At 43.1% G+C, this 13,922-nt stretch overlaps 1 protein-coding gene and 1 long non-coding RNA gene across 3 annotated transcripts in view; one reads left to right on the top strand and one right to left on the bottom strand.

The window, feature by feature from the left end:
* The window catches only part of CYFIP1 (cytoplasmic FMR1 interacting protein 1), a 123,542-nt gene that overhangs the window by 25,059 nt on the left and 84,561 nt on the right, over nt 1–13,922 (bottom strand). For both annotated transcript variants that reach the window (XM_068268129.1, XM_068268128.1), the window contains exon 25: nt 11,369–11,459. In XM_068268129.1, the coding sequence (XP_068124230.1) occupies nt 11,369–11,459 (91 nt within the window). The remainder of the gene's footprint in view (nt 1–11,368; nt 11,460–13,922) is intronic.
* Nucleotides 2,214–12,428, top strand: LOC137546110 (uncharacterized). Its single transcript, XR_011026178.1, has 3 exons — nt 2,214–2,286; nt 6,073–6,239; nt 12,370–12,428. It is a non-coding gene; the product is annotated as an uncharacterized lncRNA (long non-coding RNA).

The following is a 13,922-nucleotide window of genomic DNA, read 5'->3' as shown; positions in this document are numbered from 1 at the left end:
TGCAGGGTCACAGCGCTTTGAGTCCCCAGGGAGAAAAGCGCTATATAAATATTATTGTTATTGTTATCGAAGCATCCTGGGCCTCCATAACACCTGAGCAGTGCCACAGGCTGATTGCCTCCATGCCACGCCGCATTGAAGCAGTCTTTTCTGCAAAAGGATTCCCGACCAAGTATTGAGTGCATAACTGAACATAATTATTTGAAGGTTAAATTTTTTTTGTTTTAAAAACACTTCTTTTATTGGTCGGATGAAATATGCTATTTTTTCGAGATAGGAAATTTGGGTTTTCATGAGCTGTATGCCAAAATCATCAATATTAAAACAATAAAATGCTTAAACTACTTCATTTGTGTGTATTTGAATCTAAAATATATGAAAGTTTAATGTTTATCAGTACATTACAGCAAAAAATGAACTTTATCACAATATGCTAATTTTTTGAGAAGATCCTGTATATTTCACAAGTAAACACAGCATGTTCAATTGCATTTCAACATGAGTAATACAGTCATGATTAAAACTTCCCTACTAATTAAATGTACCCCTCTACCTGAAATAAAAAGAGCATCCCCAAAACCTTAGCTCCTAATGCACACTGCTCATTTATCCTCACATTCAGGTGATAACCAATTCCTGCATCTTCATTTCCCACATCTGCCCCTTCCTACCAGGTGACACTACAAAAATAGTGCACACCCTTATTTTCTCTCCCCATGATAGGTGTAAAGCCTGGTACACACTTTCAATTATGATTGGCCAATGCTGACCAATTTTACCACCTCCATGTAGAATGAGGATCAGCAGATGTTGAATACTGAGCAGATGGGGTAGGTAAACCCTGGGCCTGTACACAATGCTGCGCTTGCGCTGCGTTTTTAAAAAAACTCATGCAATTTTTAAATTGCAAGCCTTCATGAGAACAGAAAAAGCGCATCGCACCAGTGTGTACAGGTCGATCGGAATGCACACGCAGCTAGCAAAGTGCAACACGCAGCGTGTTGCAAAAAAAAAAAAAAATATGCAAATCGGCCCAGCAGGGCCTGAGAAATCCTCTTGCGCGGCATAGCCCAGCTCGGGCTTACCGCCAGGAAGGTTAAGGGGCCCATACAGCTAACGATTTTCCCACCGATATACAGCAGATTCAATCACTGTGATCGAATCTGCTGTGAAATCGTTGCGCAAACGCTGACAGAACGATTGATTTCTGTCCGAAATCAATCGTTCCCGTCGATTCCGTCTGTGCGGAAGATTTTGCTAGATTGCCGGTGGGTTGGTAGTGCGTCGATAGCGGCGTTCGAATGCCCGACGACTGACGCAATACAGCAGCAATACATTACCTGCTCCGGCCGGCGCGAGTACCCCGGTCACTGCTGTCTCTTCTCCGCTGGGCTCCAGGGCTGCAGCTTCACTGAACTTCCTGTCCCAGCAGGAAGTTTAAACAGTAGAGCGCCCTCTACTGTTTAAACTTCCCCGGACAGAAAAGTGAAGCCTGCTGTTCCGGAACCCTTCTGGAGAAGAAGACAGTGGAGACTGGGGGACTCGCGTCGGCCGGATCACGTAATGTATGCGCTGGGGTTGTAGCGGCAGCACTACCACAGATTGTGATTGGTTTCATGCTGAAATCGATCCACAATCTGTTTGCAGTAAAGGCAGCCATACGATCCCTCTCTGATCAGATTCGATCAGAGAGGGTTCTATCTGTTGGGTCGATCTGATGGCAAATCGACCAGTGTATGGCCACCTTTAACCTTCTTTTCTGTTGTCTACCAATTTACTTACTGCCATCATTCCAATCCATACTGAACTCATCTAATCCTATCCTCACACCTCCACTATTGTCCCTCATTATCAATTACATCACTAGCTGCCAGTCACACCTACAGGTTAGTTTCTTAAAAATAGAAAAAGTCCCAAATGGTTAATTACCCTGCTGCTTAATGTACCATAGTTGCTATGTGCTTTATTAGACGTTCTTTACAAATTACTGTTAAATGTAGGTTGTGTAACACACAGGTGTATTATTCACCTGTTTTTTGTAGGAGATGATAGCACTATATAATTTAATAACAAAAATAATAGCAACAAATACCGTCAACAGTGCCTGGTAGCATCTGCCACTTCACAAGAATAGCTTTAGCACTTTGAGGGGCCAGGCAACACGACACTTTTTTGCAGCTTGTTTAGGTTGCCAGGCAACAGCACACAAAGCTGATATTCTCATCACAGCAATATGATCTCAAAGAAACATAAATCCTCTAAAAACGAAGCAAGGCTCGAAGCTATGTAATGTGTTGCAACATCAAATGTCGCACAATTAGAAATATATGTATAGATTTTCTTTAATACTGTGATGTTACCACCCATGAGAACATGCCTTGTTTTCTCTACTGACAGGGGCATATATATCTCACAGACAGAAAAATTCTTCAATTTATCAAAGGCTGTTTGAAAAAAAACAAAGTCAGGAAAATACCGCATTCAGTATTTTAGACTTTTTTTTGCCAATTCATCAAGATTTTCACAGGTGCGGTAGAAGTTCGGTAATTTACCGAAACCATGGACTTCAATACACAAAAACCCGTTCGGTAACAGAAGAGCAGTGTGGAATGTCTCTGTGTTACAAGCAGTTTCGTGCAGTGAGGGCATTACAATAGTAAGAGGGATTCCAGACATCCCTCTAGAATGTACATTTTTGTTATACCGCCTCTGCTCGCTCCGAATCTATTAGTCTTAAAGGGGAACTTCATCTTAAACAAACATACTGTCATCAAGTTACTTTAGTTATGTTAATTAGAATAGATAAGTAATATAATCTCTTACCCACACTGTTTTAAAAGAACAGGCAAATGTTTGTGATTCATGGGGGCTGCCATCTTTGTCATGGGGGCAGCCATCTTTTTGGTTGAAAGGAGGAGACAAGGAGCAGGAGACACAGTTCCAACTATCCTGTGTCCTGATTACCACTCCCAGCTGCATGCGCTAGGCTTCAAATGTCAAATTAAAAATGTAAAAAAAAAATTGCACCAAAACAGCAGAACGAGAACAACAAAATTAGAAATCCCATCATGCTTTGCACAGCATCAGGGGAAAAAAGCCCGGGCAGTTTTCTTCTGTGCAGCTAAAAATGAGGCTTGTATAAGAGAAACAAAGTTCTGATGCTGTGAAACTGTTAAAGAAACACAAAGCCTTTTCAGTGCTGCTGAGTCGATTTTTAGTCTGGAGGTTCACTTTAACATTTTATTTAATTGCCACAGCTTAGAAGAACTTCCAGGAGACATTACACATTCCATGCTTAGGTCATTTCCCCGCTAGTTCCTCTGCATCTTCAAACAGAAAATTAAGGGGTTAAATGGCTAAAGGGCTCCTGGGGAAACCTCTTGTTCTGCTCTCTCTGTTCGCTGCCTGGGGGTAGAAAAGCTTGTTCCACCTGAGAAGGCATCATGTCCTATCACAGGGACTTGCAGGAGACAGAGGCTGTTGCTATTGACTTTCTGCTCCTCTCAATCATAGGTTAGGTCTGCTTCCGTGAACCACGGCTCACTTACAGTCTCCGCACTGTTTTCCACATACCACAGCTGCCGGTAATGATCGAACATGATACTAGCCTTTACCGCATGCTGCAATCTTGATGAATTGACATTTGCTGCCATGTTTTGAGGTGTTTACCGCACAAGTCTGTAATTTACCTTTCTGCTCGCCAATTTCTGCTTGCCATGCGGTAATAGCCTTGATGAATTGACATTTTACAAAATGTTTCGAAAAATCAGCTGTTTTAAGCATTACCGAATGCGGTAATGCTTGAAGAATTGAAGCCAAAGTGTGGAACAAACAGTAATGTAATGAAATTACAGAGAAGAGGGAAACCAGAAGTGGTGTAATCACTCCTTATGGCCACATTTTATTCATTGCGGAGCACATGGACAACAGAGTTGTACTACGGTGGTTTCATCAGCCATCTAGATACCTGATTATTTTACAATGTACAAAATATGATGACTGTCGTCAGATGTCCATCCAATGAGTAGATCATTGAGCACTGCTTATCTTTACATTCAGAAATCAACACCTACTGTATGTGCTATGGCAGTCAGAGTGGATGGCACCACACTTATAGGTCAATGCAGAAGTTTCTGACATACCAAAGAACATCTACAAGAAATGTATTCCATCCAGCAGAAAAAGAACCAGGCAGGGCTCTTATTATATATAGTTATATTGAGTGACTGTTATTGCAATACACCTGCACCCACTCTTGGCGCATAATCATATTCCCCCATGAATAATCTATATGGGTATATCTGTCTTAAAGCGGAATATAACCCTGCATTTTAACTTTGTTCTAAAACATTATTTACAGTATATTATATGCAACCAGCATTTTTTTTTTACTAGACCAGCATTGGAAGGGTTACACAGGGCTTTAAAGTCCCTAGAGATTTCTGCAGACGCATCCGAACTTGAGTTAGATACTTTTTGTTTACATAAATGTATCTAAGTGTTTATTGTGACTCATCTCTCTCACCGAGAAGGAGTTGGAGGACAGCCAAAGAGTGTGTAACATTTCTAAATATATACATATAACTAAATAGAATGTAACTATCTGAACGTCTGCACGGAACTTAAAACCTCTGTGTTTAACCCTTCCAATGCTGGTCTAGTAAAAAAAAAAAAAAAAAAATGCTTTTTGCATATAATATGCTGTAAATAATGTTTTAGAGCAAAGTTGAAATGCAGGGTTATATTCCGCTTTAAGACTGATTTGATGAATCATCAGGACCTCGCCTGTCTACTCTACGAGTGAAAAACCTAAAGGATATACTCATAAAAAGTGAATTTAAAAGGGAACCAGCTTGGAACTCTCTGAATAGCTCCCCTTTGGTTGGAAATTATCATTGTAGTGGTTGCTCATGCTGTAATTTTATAGACACAAGTAGAAACTTTTATAGATTTGGCAAATATTGCAAGATGAAAGAATTTATAAACTAAGTCTAAGATGGCAGTTTATGCTATGTTGAGCTTTTGTGACTAGATTTATATTGAGAGAACCTCCAGGTTCTGTAGGTCAGGACAATGAAAGTGGTTGCCCCAGGTTGATCCAACACGTCAGGGATCATCATGGTGGAGACTTCAGTTTTGAGGTTGCTTGGGTTGGAATGGGTAAGGAGCTATGGTAGAGGGAGGAATAACTTTAAGAGACTCCTCCGATGAGAAAGTTATTGAATAATGTAATTTGATACTACAAGGTCTTTTTGGCCTTAATGAGATTAGGTAATGATTGGTCTTTATTTATCTCAAGTAGCTGTTTGTTTTTTGCACCTTAAAGGGAATGTCCAAGCAAAATAAAAAAATGTGTTTCACTTACCTGGGGCTTCTGCCAGCTCCATGCAGCCATCCTGTGCCCTCGTAGTCTCTCACTGCTGCTCCAGTCCCCCGCTGGCAGCTTTCTGACCTCGGAGGTCGGCGGGACGCATTGCGTACATTTTTACGCATTCCCGCTAATGCAGGAACATTAACACATACATTTTTACGCATTACTGGTTTAATGCGTAAAAATTTACGCATTAAACCAGTAATGCGTAAAAATGTATGTGTTAATGTTCCTGCACTAGCGGGAATGCGTAAAAATGTACGCAATGCGTCCCGCCGACCTCCGAGGTCAGAAAGCTGCCAGCGGGGGACTGGAGCAGCAGTGAGAGACTACGAAGGCACAGGATGGCTGCATGGGGCTGGCAGAAGCCCCAGGTAAGTGAAACACATTTTTTTATTTTGCTTGAACCTTCCCTTTAAGGTTTTGAGAGAAATGAATGTAGTTTACATATATATGTGCATTCTGACAATTCTGTACTGTACGGCAAGCTCTTCCTGCTAGTTTATTAATTCAATCATTTTTTAAGATTTTTTTTGTGTCCAAGCCTCCTTTAAATTTAGCTCCCAATATTGGTGTCCCCCTTTATTTAGAACATTTTCCATGTTTGGACTTTTTTCCTCAATTTTGTCCACTTGCTTTGAGTTTGTCCGTAATTTCTGGTGCTCTGTATTGACTTTTGAGTCATATCCATCCATATGCAGATTTTCGCAATATTTGAGGACATCCGAACGGAAGTATGCTGTTGTGACCTGTGACCTGAGCTGAAGCGGAAATGATGTCTTCCGAGAGTCTGGTGTCCCTCATACACAGCTAAGACATGCTGTTAAGTTATGGAGCAGGGAGGAGTTTCTCCCACCACACCTGACAGGTAATAGCTTGCTTTATGCTATGAAAGGTCTGCCCAGAGATGGCTTAGTTGTCCTGAGGTGCTTTACACCAGAGTTCCTCAGGGCCCACTAAGGGCTCGTTTCCATTATTGCGGTGCGGAATCGCCTGGATTCCACCGCCGATGAAATTGCATGCGGATGCGATTCCCCATGCGTTTTGTGCCGCAAATTTGCATGCGAATTCGCATAGGTGAGGGTATATGCGATTTTAACCATGTCACTGCCTGTGTGAATTTACATTGGTACCTATGCGAATTCGTGGCAAAAAACGCATGGGGAAATCGCATGCAATTTCCCTATTAAATACATTGTATGCGATTCACATGCGATTTGCATGCATTCCACTCGCAGGCGAATTCTGCAGCTCTTTTGTGCGTTTTTCACCGCTGAAAAAAAACGCACCTCAACAACGCTACAGTGGAAACAGACCCATCCACTTGCATTGCATGCGGATTCGCGATAGTGGAAACGAGCCCTAACAGTACATGTTTTGCTTGATAACACAATCACAGGTAGCGTAATTAGTGTTGTAGCATTACAGCAGAGCGGATTACCTCAGTGGCTTTATGCTGGATACACACCATGCGTTTCCGCGTTCGATGCGCCCGTCGATACGCATCGGTTCGATTATTTCCGACAAGTCCGATTCAAGCTTTGATGGATCGTTAGGTCAATTTGCCATACTTTACATGGCAATCGACCTAAAAATCATCGAAATGCGTTCGGAAATGCTCGGAAATAATCAAATCGACGCGCATCGACGGACGCATTCGACGCGGAAACGCATGGTGTGTATCCAGCATTATACAAAACATGCAGTGTTGGTGAGCCTTGAGGACAGAGCTGGGGAACACTGCTTTACACAGTGTACAGTCTTGCCAACACTGCACTTCCCCCAGCAATGCAGGCTGCAGTGCATTTATGCACAAACACATCACCTGCATTCTTTTTTTCTTGTAGAGCTGCCCCATTCAACTATGCTAAATGGGACAGCTCTGCACTGTGGTCAAAACAATGCACTGCTGTGCAGTTAGTGTGCCCATCTATGTCCTGCCTGAGGTCCTTGCATATTGCCCCTGACGAGAATGTAGCACAAACAGCTGCCCCTGATCCACCTGGCAGATCAGCCAAGCGCTGGCCTAGAGCATTATTCTCTCTACTCACGCTGGCTGCTCTGTGAAGCTCCATCCAGCACCATTCCTTCAGCACGTATCCTCTCCACATAACAGAACGCGTGGCAAGCGTGTATACAACCTCAACCCTGCACTGTCACCAGAGGGATCAAGTGCAGATCCCTGCCTGGCGACAGTCTTCTTATATGTGTACCAAGCTTAACTGCCCCACAAAGGGGCTCACAATTTAATCCCTACCACACTCAGTCTAAGGCTATTTAGAAGCCATTTAATTTATCTCAATTTTTTTGGGATGTAGGAGGAAACTTAGGAGGAAAGTACACGGTGGAAACACAAGCAAACATGGGTAAGACCATACAAACCTCCATGCAGATATTGCACTGGCCCAGATTTGAAGTGTGGTCTACACAGTTCAATAGGCATAATTGCACTACACCAACTAGATTTTCCCTGCCAACACGATCATTCATGATTGCCCCGGGTAAAACAAAATCTAGCAATGATGTGTCCTCCCACACTGTCCTCATTTTCTGTGATCTACTTGGAGAATATTCAGCCAACTACTATTATATTTTATGTGTGGAGGTGCCTCTTGCTCGTCTTCCCCCTTTCCACTGGAGAGAACAGGCTGCATGGCAGGGATCTACCATTTGTCAGACGACAATTCTCCAGCATGTGTATGAGGCTTACAGTGCCAGCTGACCAAAAACTGATGCTGTCAATAGCCAGTATTGTGTATGGTTTTCAAACATTGGCAACAACTGAAGTGGTTAAATTACTGATTAAACAGTTTTCAGTCTGTCTATTGTCCCTGTGAATAAAGGCGTGAACTGCTTGGTAGCTTTTACTGATTTACTCTCCAATATGTGCCGGTCATGTATCCTAAATTAAGCTTCTGGCCACAGACCGAGCCGCCTCCTGTATGGTTTTATGATCTCTGCAGAGTATCATTCCTGCCCTATGCAAAATATATCCAGAAACGCACAGGATTAGCACAGCGGATTAAGACCTCAGCCCCATCTCCAGCTCACAAATCCCCAGTGAAGAGCTCACACAACAGATGACACATTTCAGCTGTGTATTTCTGATATTCCCGAAAAACAACAAATATATGAAAACTGGCCTTAAAAACCACCACAGGAGTGATATCAGAATGAGAACCGAGGCACAGCACATGTAAAGTGTTTGCTCAGCAGCAAACTGTGATCAGCAGCATGTGACTGGAATATGTAACATCTGCCCACGCTCTGGTTGAGATCTGCTTTCAGAGTCTATTGACTGTGAACTTATATTGATTGACTGCTCTGGATAATATACCGCTGCTTAGTGGAGAATATCATGTTCTGAACTTCTAGTTTACTGCTGCTGCCGCCCACTTGACATCTAGCAGTAGCTAATTTAAGCAGACATTAGCATACTCCAAACTCATATTTTGGACAATTGAACAGTATTAGAGACTGGATTACTTTGTATGTAACAGGTTATTCATACAGATCATTCAACCTTCCTGCTTATTACTTTTACTGAGGGTCTGTGCAATATGTATGGTATAAGGACCCGTTTCCGCAGCCTTTCCCCTCAAGCAATTAGAGCAGAGAAGCGCTGCCTATTCCATCAATAGGCTTGCCATTTGTATCGCATGTGATTCGGACAGCATGCTGCAGTTTACCGCAGCACATATTAGAATCCCTATAGCCTTGGATGGCACTGCTTTAGCGATTTGGGTGGGACTTTGCATAAGCACCAGTGCGGCATATGATTTGGAAACAGACGCGGCACCCCAGTGGAAATAGGCCATAAGGGGTAAGGTTTCTACAGTTGGATCTTAGTTAAGAGTTTTGATTGCTTTGTATTGTTGCACATTTCCTTTCAAACAACATTCAGTATTTAAAGGGGAACTGAAGTAAGAGGTATATGGAGGCTGCCATATTTATTTCCTTTTAATCAATACCAGTTGCCTGGCAGCCCTGCTGGTCTATTTCTCTGCAGTAGTATCTGAATAACACCAGAAATAAGCATGCAGCTAGTCTTGTCAGATCTGACTTTAAAGTCAGAAACACCTGATCTGCTGCATGCTTGTTCAGGGGCTATGGCTAATAGTATTAGAGGCAGAGGATCAGCAGGGCTGTCAGGCAACTGGTATTGATTAAAAGGAAATAAATATGGCAGCCTCCGTATACCTCTTACTTCAGTTCCCCTTTAAGAAACCCCTATACAAATTCATTAAAGTGTACCTGAGACAACAGTTTATAACATTTTTATACATACACAGGGCTTCCTCCAGCCACCTACATGCTGATCACGCCCTCGCCGCTGTCCTCTCCTGGATTGTTCGGCAGATGCCCCGGCCAGTCTGCCCGCGATCCCCCATTGCACTCCTGCAGCTGGAAGCGTTCTACGGACTGTGCAGCTTCAGCGGGAGGCACGTGTGCGGCTGAGCCGTGCATGCACAGCATGCCCCGACTGGCCGAAGATAACAGGGCATCTACCGAACAATCCAGGAGGTGGAGGACAGCGGCAAGAGAGTGATCAGCGTGGAGGAAGCCCCAGGTATGTATAAAACTTTTATTAACTGCCGTCTTAGGGATCCTTTCAGAATAGGAAACAGAAAAGGGCAAGATAGCTGCACGCACATTTTTCACCTCTTCTGTGGGTAAAACTATTATCGTTTCAAAAGGAGTGAAATCATGGAACAAGCTAGTAAACAGGGACAAGAGATAACTGACTGTTATAGACACTAGACGGGAAGTGATTGTGATAGACAACGATTGATAGGATTCCTGGAAAAATCATGATCCTAGTGTAAACACGTGAGCTTTCTGCCTAGTACACAGCATACAATTTTCTGTAAGATTTTCTGTTAGATTTACCTGCCAGATAGATAATTTCCAACATAGGTTAGACAATTAGGACATATTTGAGATGGCAGCTAAAATGTATTTTATCTATGGAACTCTTCCCTGGCTCTTGCAAATAGATCTAATCCACGTCAAAATTCATGATAAAGGTACTGTATCTCAACCTGCTCCACAAACCTTTCACAGTTGTAGCTTTTATGCAGTGTTACTGCTCTACACTGTTTTTTCATGCATTTTGTAATGAAATTTCTTTCCATTTCAATTTGAAAAGATTCAGTAAATTTGCCTGGATGTAGCAGTGTTACTTCTATTTAACACTGTCAATTGTCCACTACTTGTGTTACACCTTCTCATATCATACATATAAACAAAACAAAAATCCAGACTCTTCACCTCACGCTAGGACATTAAAACACTTGCAGATGGAATAGGGAGCTGCTGGAAAGTGTGTGGCAAGCAAAACAGCAAAGTCAAAATGAACCTCCACACACTCATGCAAATCCTCATGCGACAGCATTGATTGCTGCATGATTTTTGTGAATGGATTCACATGAGGATTTGCTTGAGTGTGCTGAAGGTCATTTTGACTTCGCTACCATACCATAAATATGCCTGGTACACGCCATGCGATTTCTTGTCAGATTTACGGGTCGAAGTGATCATTTCCGACAGGTCCGATCTTCCGATTGTTTTTCTGATCAATTTTCCGATCACTTCTGCACAAAATCGATCAGAGAAATTATCGAAAATCAGATCGGACCTGTCAGAAGTTATCAATTCGACCAGTCAATCTGACAGGAAATTACATGGAGTGTACCAGGCATTACACTGATTAAGGCCAGGTTACACTCAGTAAAATTAAAGCTCTAATCACAATTTATTCATAGATTGTGTAGGCACAAGTGCTGAACAGGTTTATATCTTAGTCACAGTATTTAGTATTTCTGCCGCTGGAAGCCGGTTATGTATGTCACCCCCACTGATACAGGTGGCAGGTCCTCTAAACTGGAGCAGGAGTTTGTGATTTTACAATACTAGTTTTTCCATTATAATGTGCAGGGGAAGAGCACCATGTTCTCTGCTGAACAGAGCCTTTGTCAAACCTTAAGGAGTACAAACCTGGGGATCCATACTCATGTCTAGGCAGCCGGCAGATCTTGGGCATCACTTCCATCAATGTATTCACATACTGCAGGATGGTGCCTTGTAGCTACAAGTAATACAGGTACTGTTAGACAAACCACTATACAACAGCGGCAGCTTACAAGTATATTCACATTCCACATTTCTTCTCTGCAACCAAAAGCACAATCTAATGGTGGCCACTAATGATCCAATCTTTTGGCCAATCTTACCAAATGTATGTAATAGTAGGGTAAACTTAGTGAATATATTGAATGATACTTTAGACAGTCCCCTATATTACATAAAAATGGTAAGATTGGACATAAAAAAAAATGACTGGCTCATTAGTGGGCACCTTACACAGCCAAACCTCTTCAGCATAACATTTGTTCAGTAAACATGAGAACTGGTCAATCATCTAAATCCTACCTATTAAAGGCCCAGGAATCTGCATCTATGTCAGACACGGGGGTGTGCAGGCATGGAGCTGCGGCCATTGCCACGCAGGTGGATGTGAATGCGCGGGTGGAGGCCATGCTGGATATCAGTCTAGCGGCCATTTTTTGAAATGGGCCTAAATGACTAGTATTGTTTATTACCCACAGTAGATATCTGCCATTTTCTCAAGTACAGAATGCTGTTCTCAGTCAGTGCTTTACCTGTGCAGAATCCTGAACAAGTAAAGCACGGCGTAGGAGTGAATACATTCAGGGAACGTGGGGAACAACAATATTAGCTCCTGTTGTTAAGCTGAAGTAATCATCCAGGACAGATTGCTGGCCAAGCAGTTGGGGGGTGCATCAGGGGTTGCTGTACACAAGCTAGATTCTCAGCCGAGGTGGTAGTTATAAGGCTGCGTCAGCCGATTTACATCTGCCATGTGTATGTGGAACTGTAGAAAATACCATTGTCATGGAATAAACATTTGTTGTTTTTTTAATCATCAGTTGAGAATAAAACTCAAACTGTGCATTTTTTTTCACTTTTTATTCTAGAAGTTTCGAAATAATGATTTTTGACCAAAGCAGCATCGGCCACGCTCAGCAGTAACAGCCTGCAGTGGTCACCATGGATTGGTAAGAATAGCGGCAGTAAGGGGTGCGAGGATAGTGTTGAGTGTAGAGGCAGTGAGGTCAGTGAGGTTAGTGTTGAGTGTAGAGGCAGTGAGGTCAGTGAGGTTAGTGTTGGGTGTAGAGGCAGTGAGGTCAGTGAGGTTAGTGTTGGGTGTAGAGGCAGTGAGGTCAGTGAGGTTAGTGTTGAGTGTAGAGGCAGTGAGGTCAGTGAGGTTAGTGTTGAGTGTAGAGGCAGTGAGGTCAGTGAGGTCAGTGTTGGGTGTAGAGGCAGTGAGGTCAGTGAGGTCAGTGTTGGTTGGAGCGGCAGTGAGGTCAGTGTTGGTTGGAGCGGCAGTGAGGTCAGTGTTGGTTGGAGCGGCAGTGAGGTCAGTGTTGGTTGGAGCGGCAGTGAGGTCAGTGTTGGTTGGAGCGGCAGTGAGGTCAGTGTTGGTTGGAGCGGCAGTGAGGTCAGTGTTGGTTGGAGCGGCAGTGAGGTCAGTGTTGGTTGGAGCGGCAGTGAGGTCAGTGTTGGTTGGAGCGGCAGTGAGGTCAGTGTTGGTTGGAGCGGCAGTGAGGTCAGTGTTGGTTGGAGCGGCAGTGAGGTCAGTGTTGGTTGGAGCGGCAGTGAGGTCAGTGTTGGTTGGAGCGGCAGTGAGGTCAGTGTTGGTTGGAGCGGCAGTGAGGTCAGTGTTGGTTGGAGCGGCAGTGAGGTCAGTGTTGGTTGGAGCGGCAGTGAGGTCAGTGTTGGTTGGAGCGGCAGTGAGGTCAGTGTTGGTTGGAGCAGCAGTGAGGTCAGTGTTGGTTGGAGCAGCAGTGAGGTCAGTGTTGGTTGGAGCAGCAGTGAGGTCAGTGTTGGTTGGAGCAGCAGTGAGGTCAGTGTTGGTTGGAGCAGCAGTGAGGTCAGTGTTGGTTGGAGCAGCAGTGATGTTAGTGTTGGGTTTTGAGAATAGGAGAGTTAGTGTGAGAAGTGAATAGGGGAGTTACTGCAGAAGCATGGGTTAGGATTATCGATGTAAGAAAGCAAAATGTTAAATAGCATATCATTAATAATAATAAATTACCAATATTACTACTACTGGCAGCTTGCGCCAAACTCTTTAGTGTACAAACTAAATGTATATCAAAAATCTGCATAGTGAATCACTTCAACTATCACACAACCAAGAAAGGATTTTAATCTACCGCTATTACATTAATGACTTTAGTGCAGGGGTGACACAGCTGAACAGATGGCCATGTGCAACCACGGGCTGGGCTGTTGTAGAACAAGTAAAGGGTGCCAAAAAGACAATTTGGCTGGGTTCACACAAATCTGTACAGTACCGTTACAATCCTGTCAGTTTTGCATCAGTTTTCTATTCGTTTTTCCTGACAGGAATGTAGCATTACACTTTGTGTGTGAACATAGCCAAAGAAAACTGATTAAAAAAAAAAACTGACAGAACTGGAACAGAACTGTACACCTTTTTATATGTGAACCCATCCATTAAAAACGA

The sequence above is a fragment of the Hyperolius riggenbachi genome, chromosome 2 (genome assembly GCF_040937935.1).
Source record: "Hyperolius riggenbachi isolate aHypRig1 chromosome 2, aHypRig1.pri, whole genome shotgun sequence".
NCBI lineage: Eukaryota > Metazoa > Chordata > Amphibia > Anura > Hyperoliidae > Hyperolius > Hyperolius riggenbachi.
The sequence above is the reverse complement of the archived record's forward strand: the minus strand, read 5'-3'. Positions and strand labels throughout refer to the sequence as shown.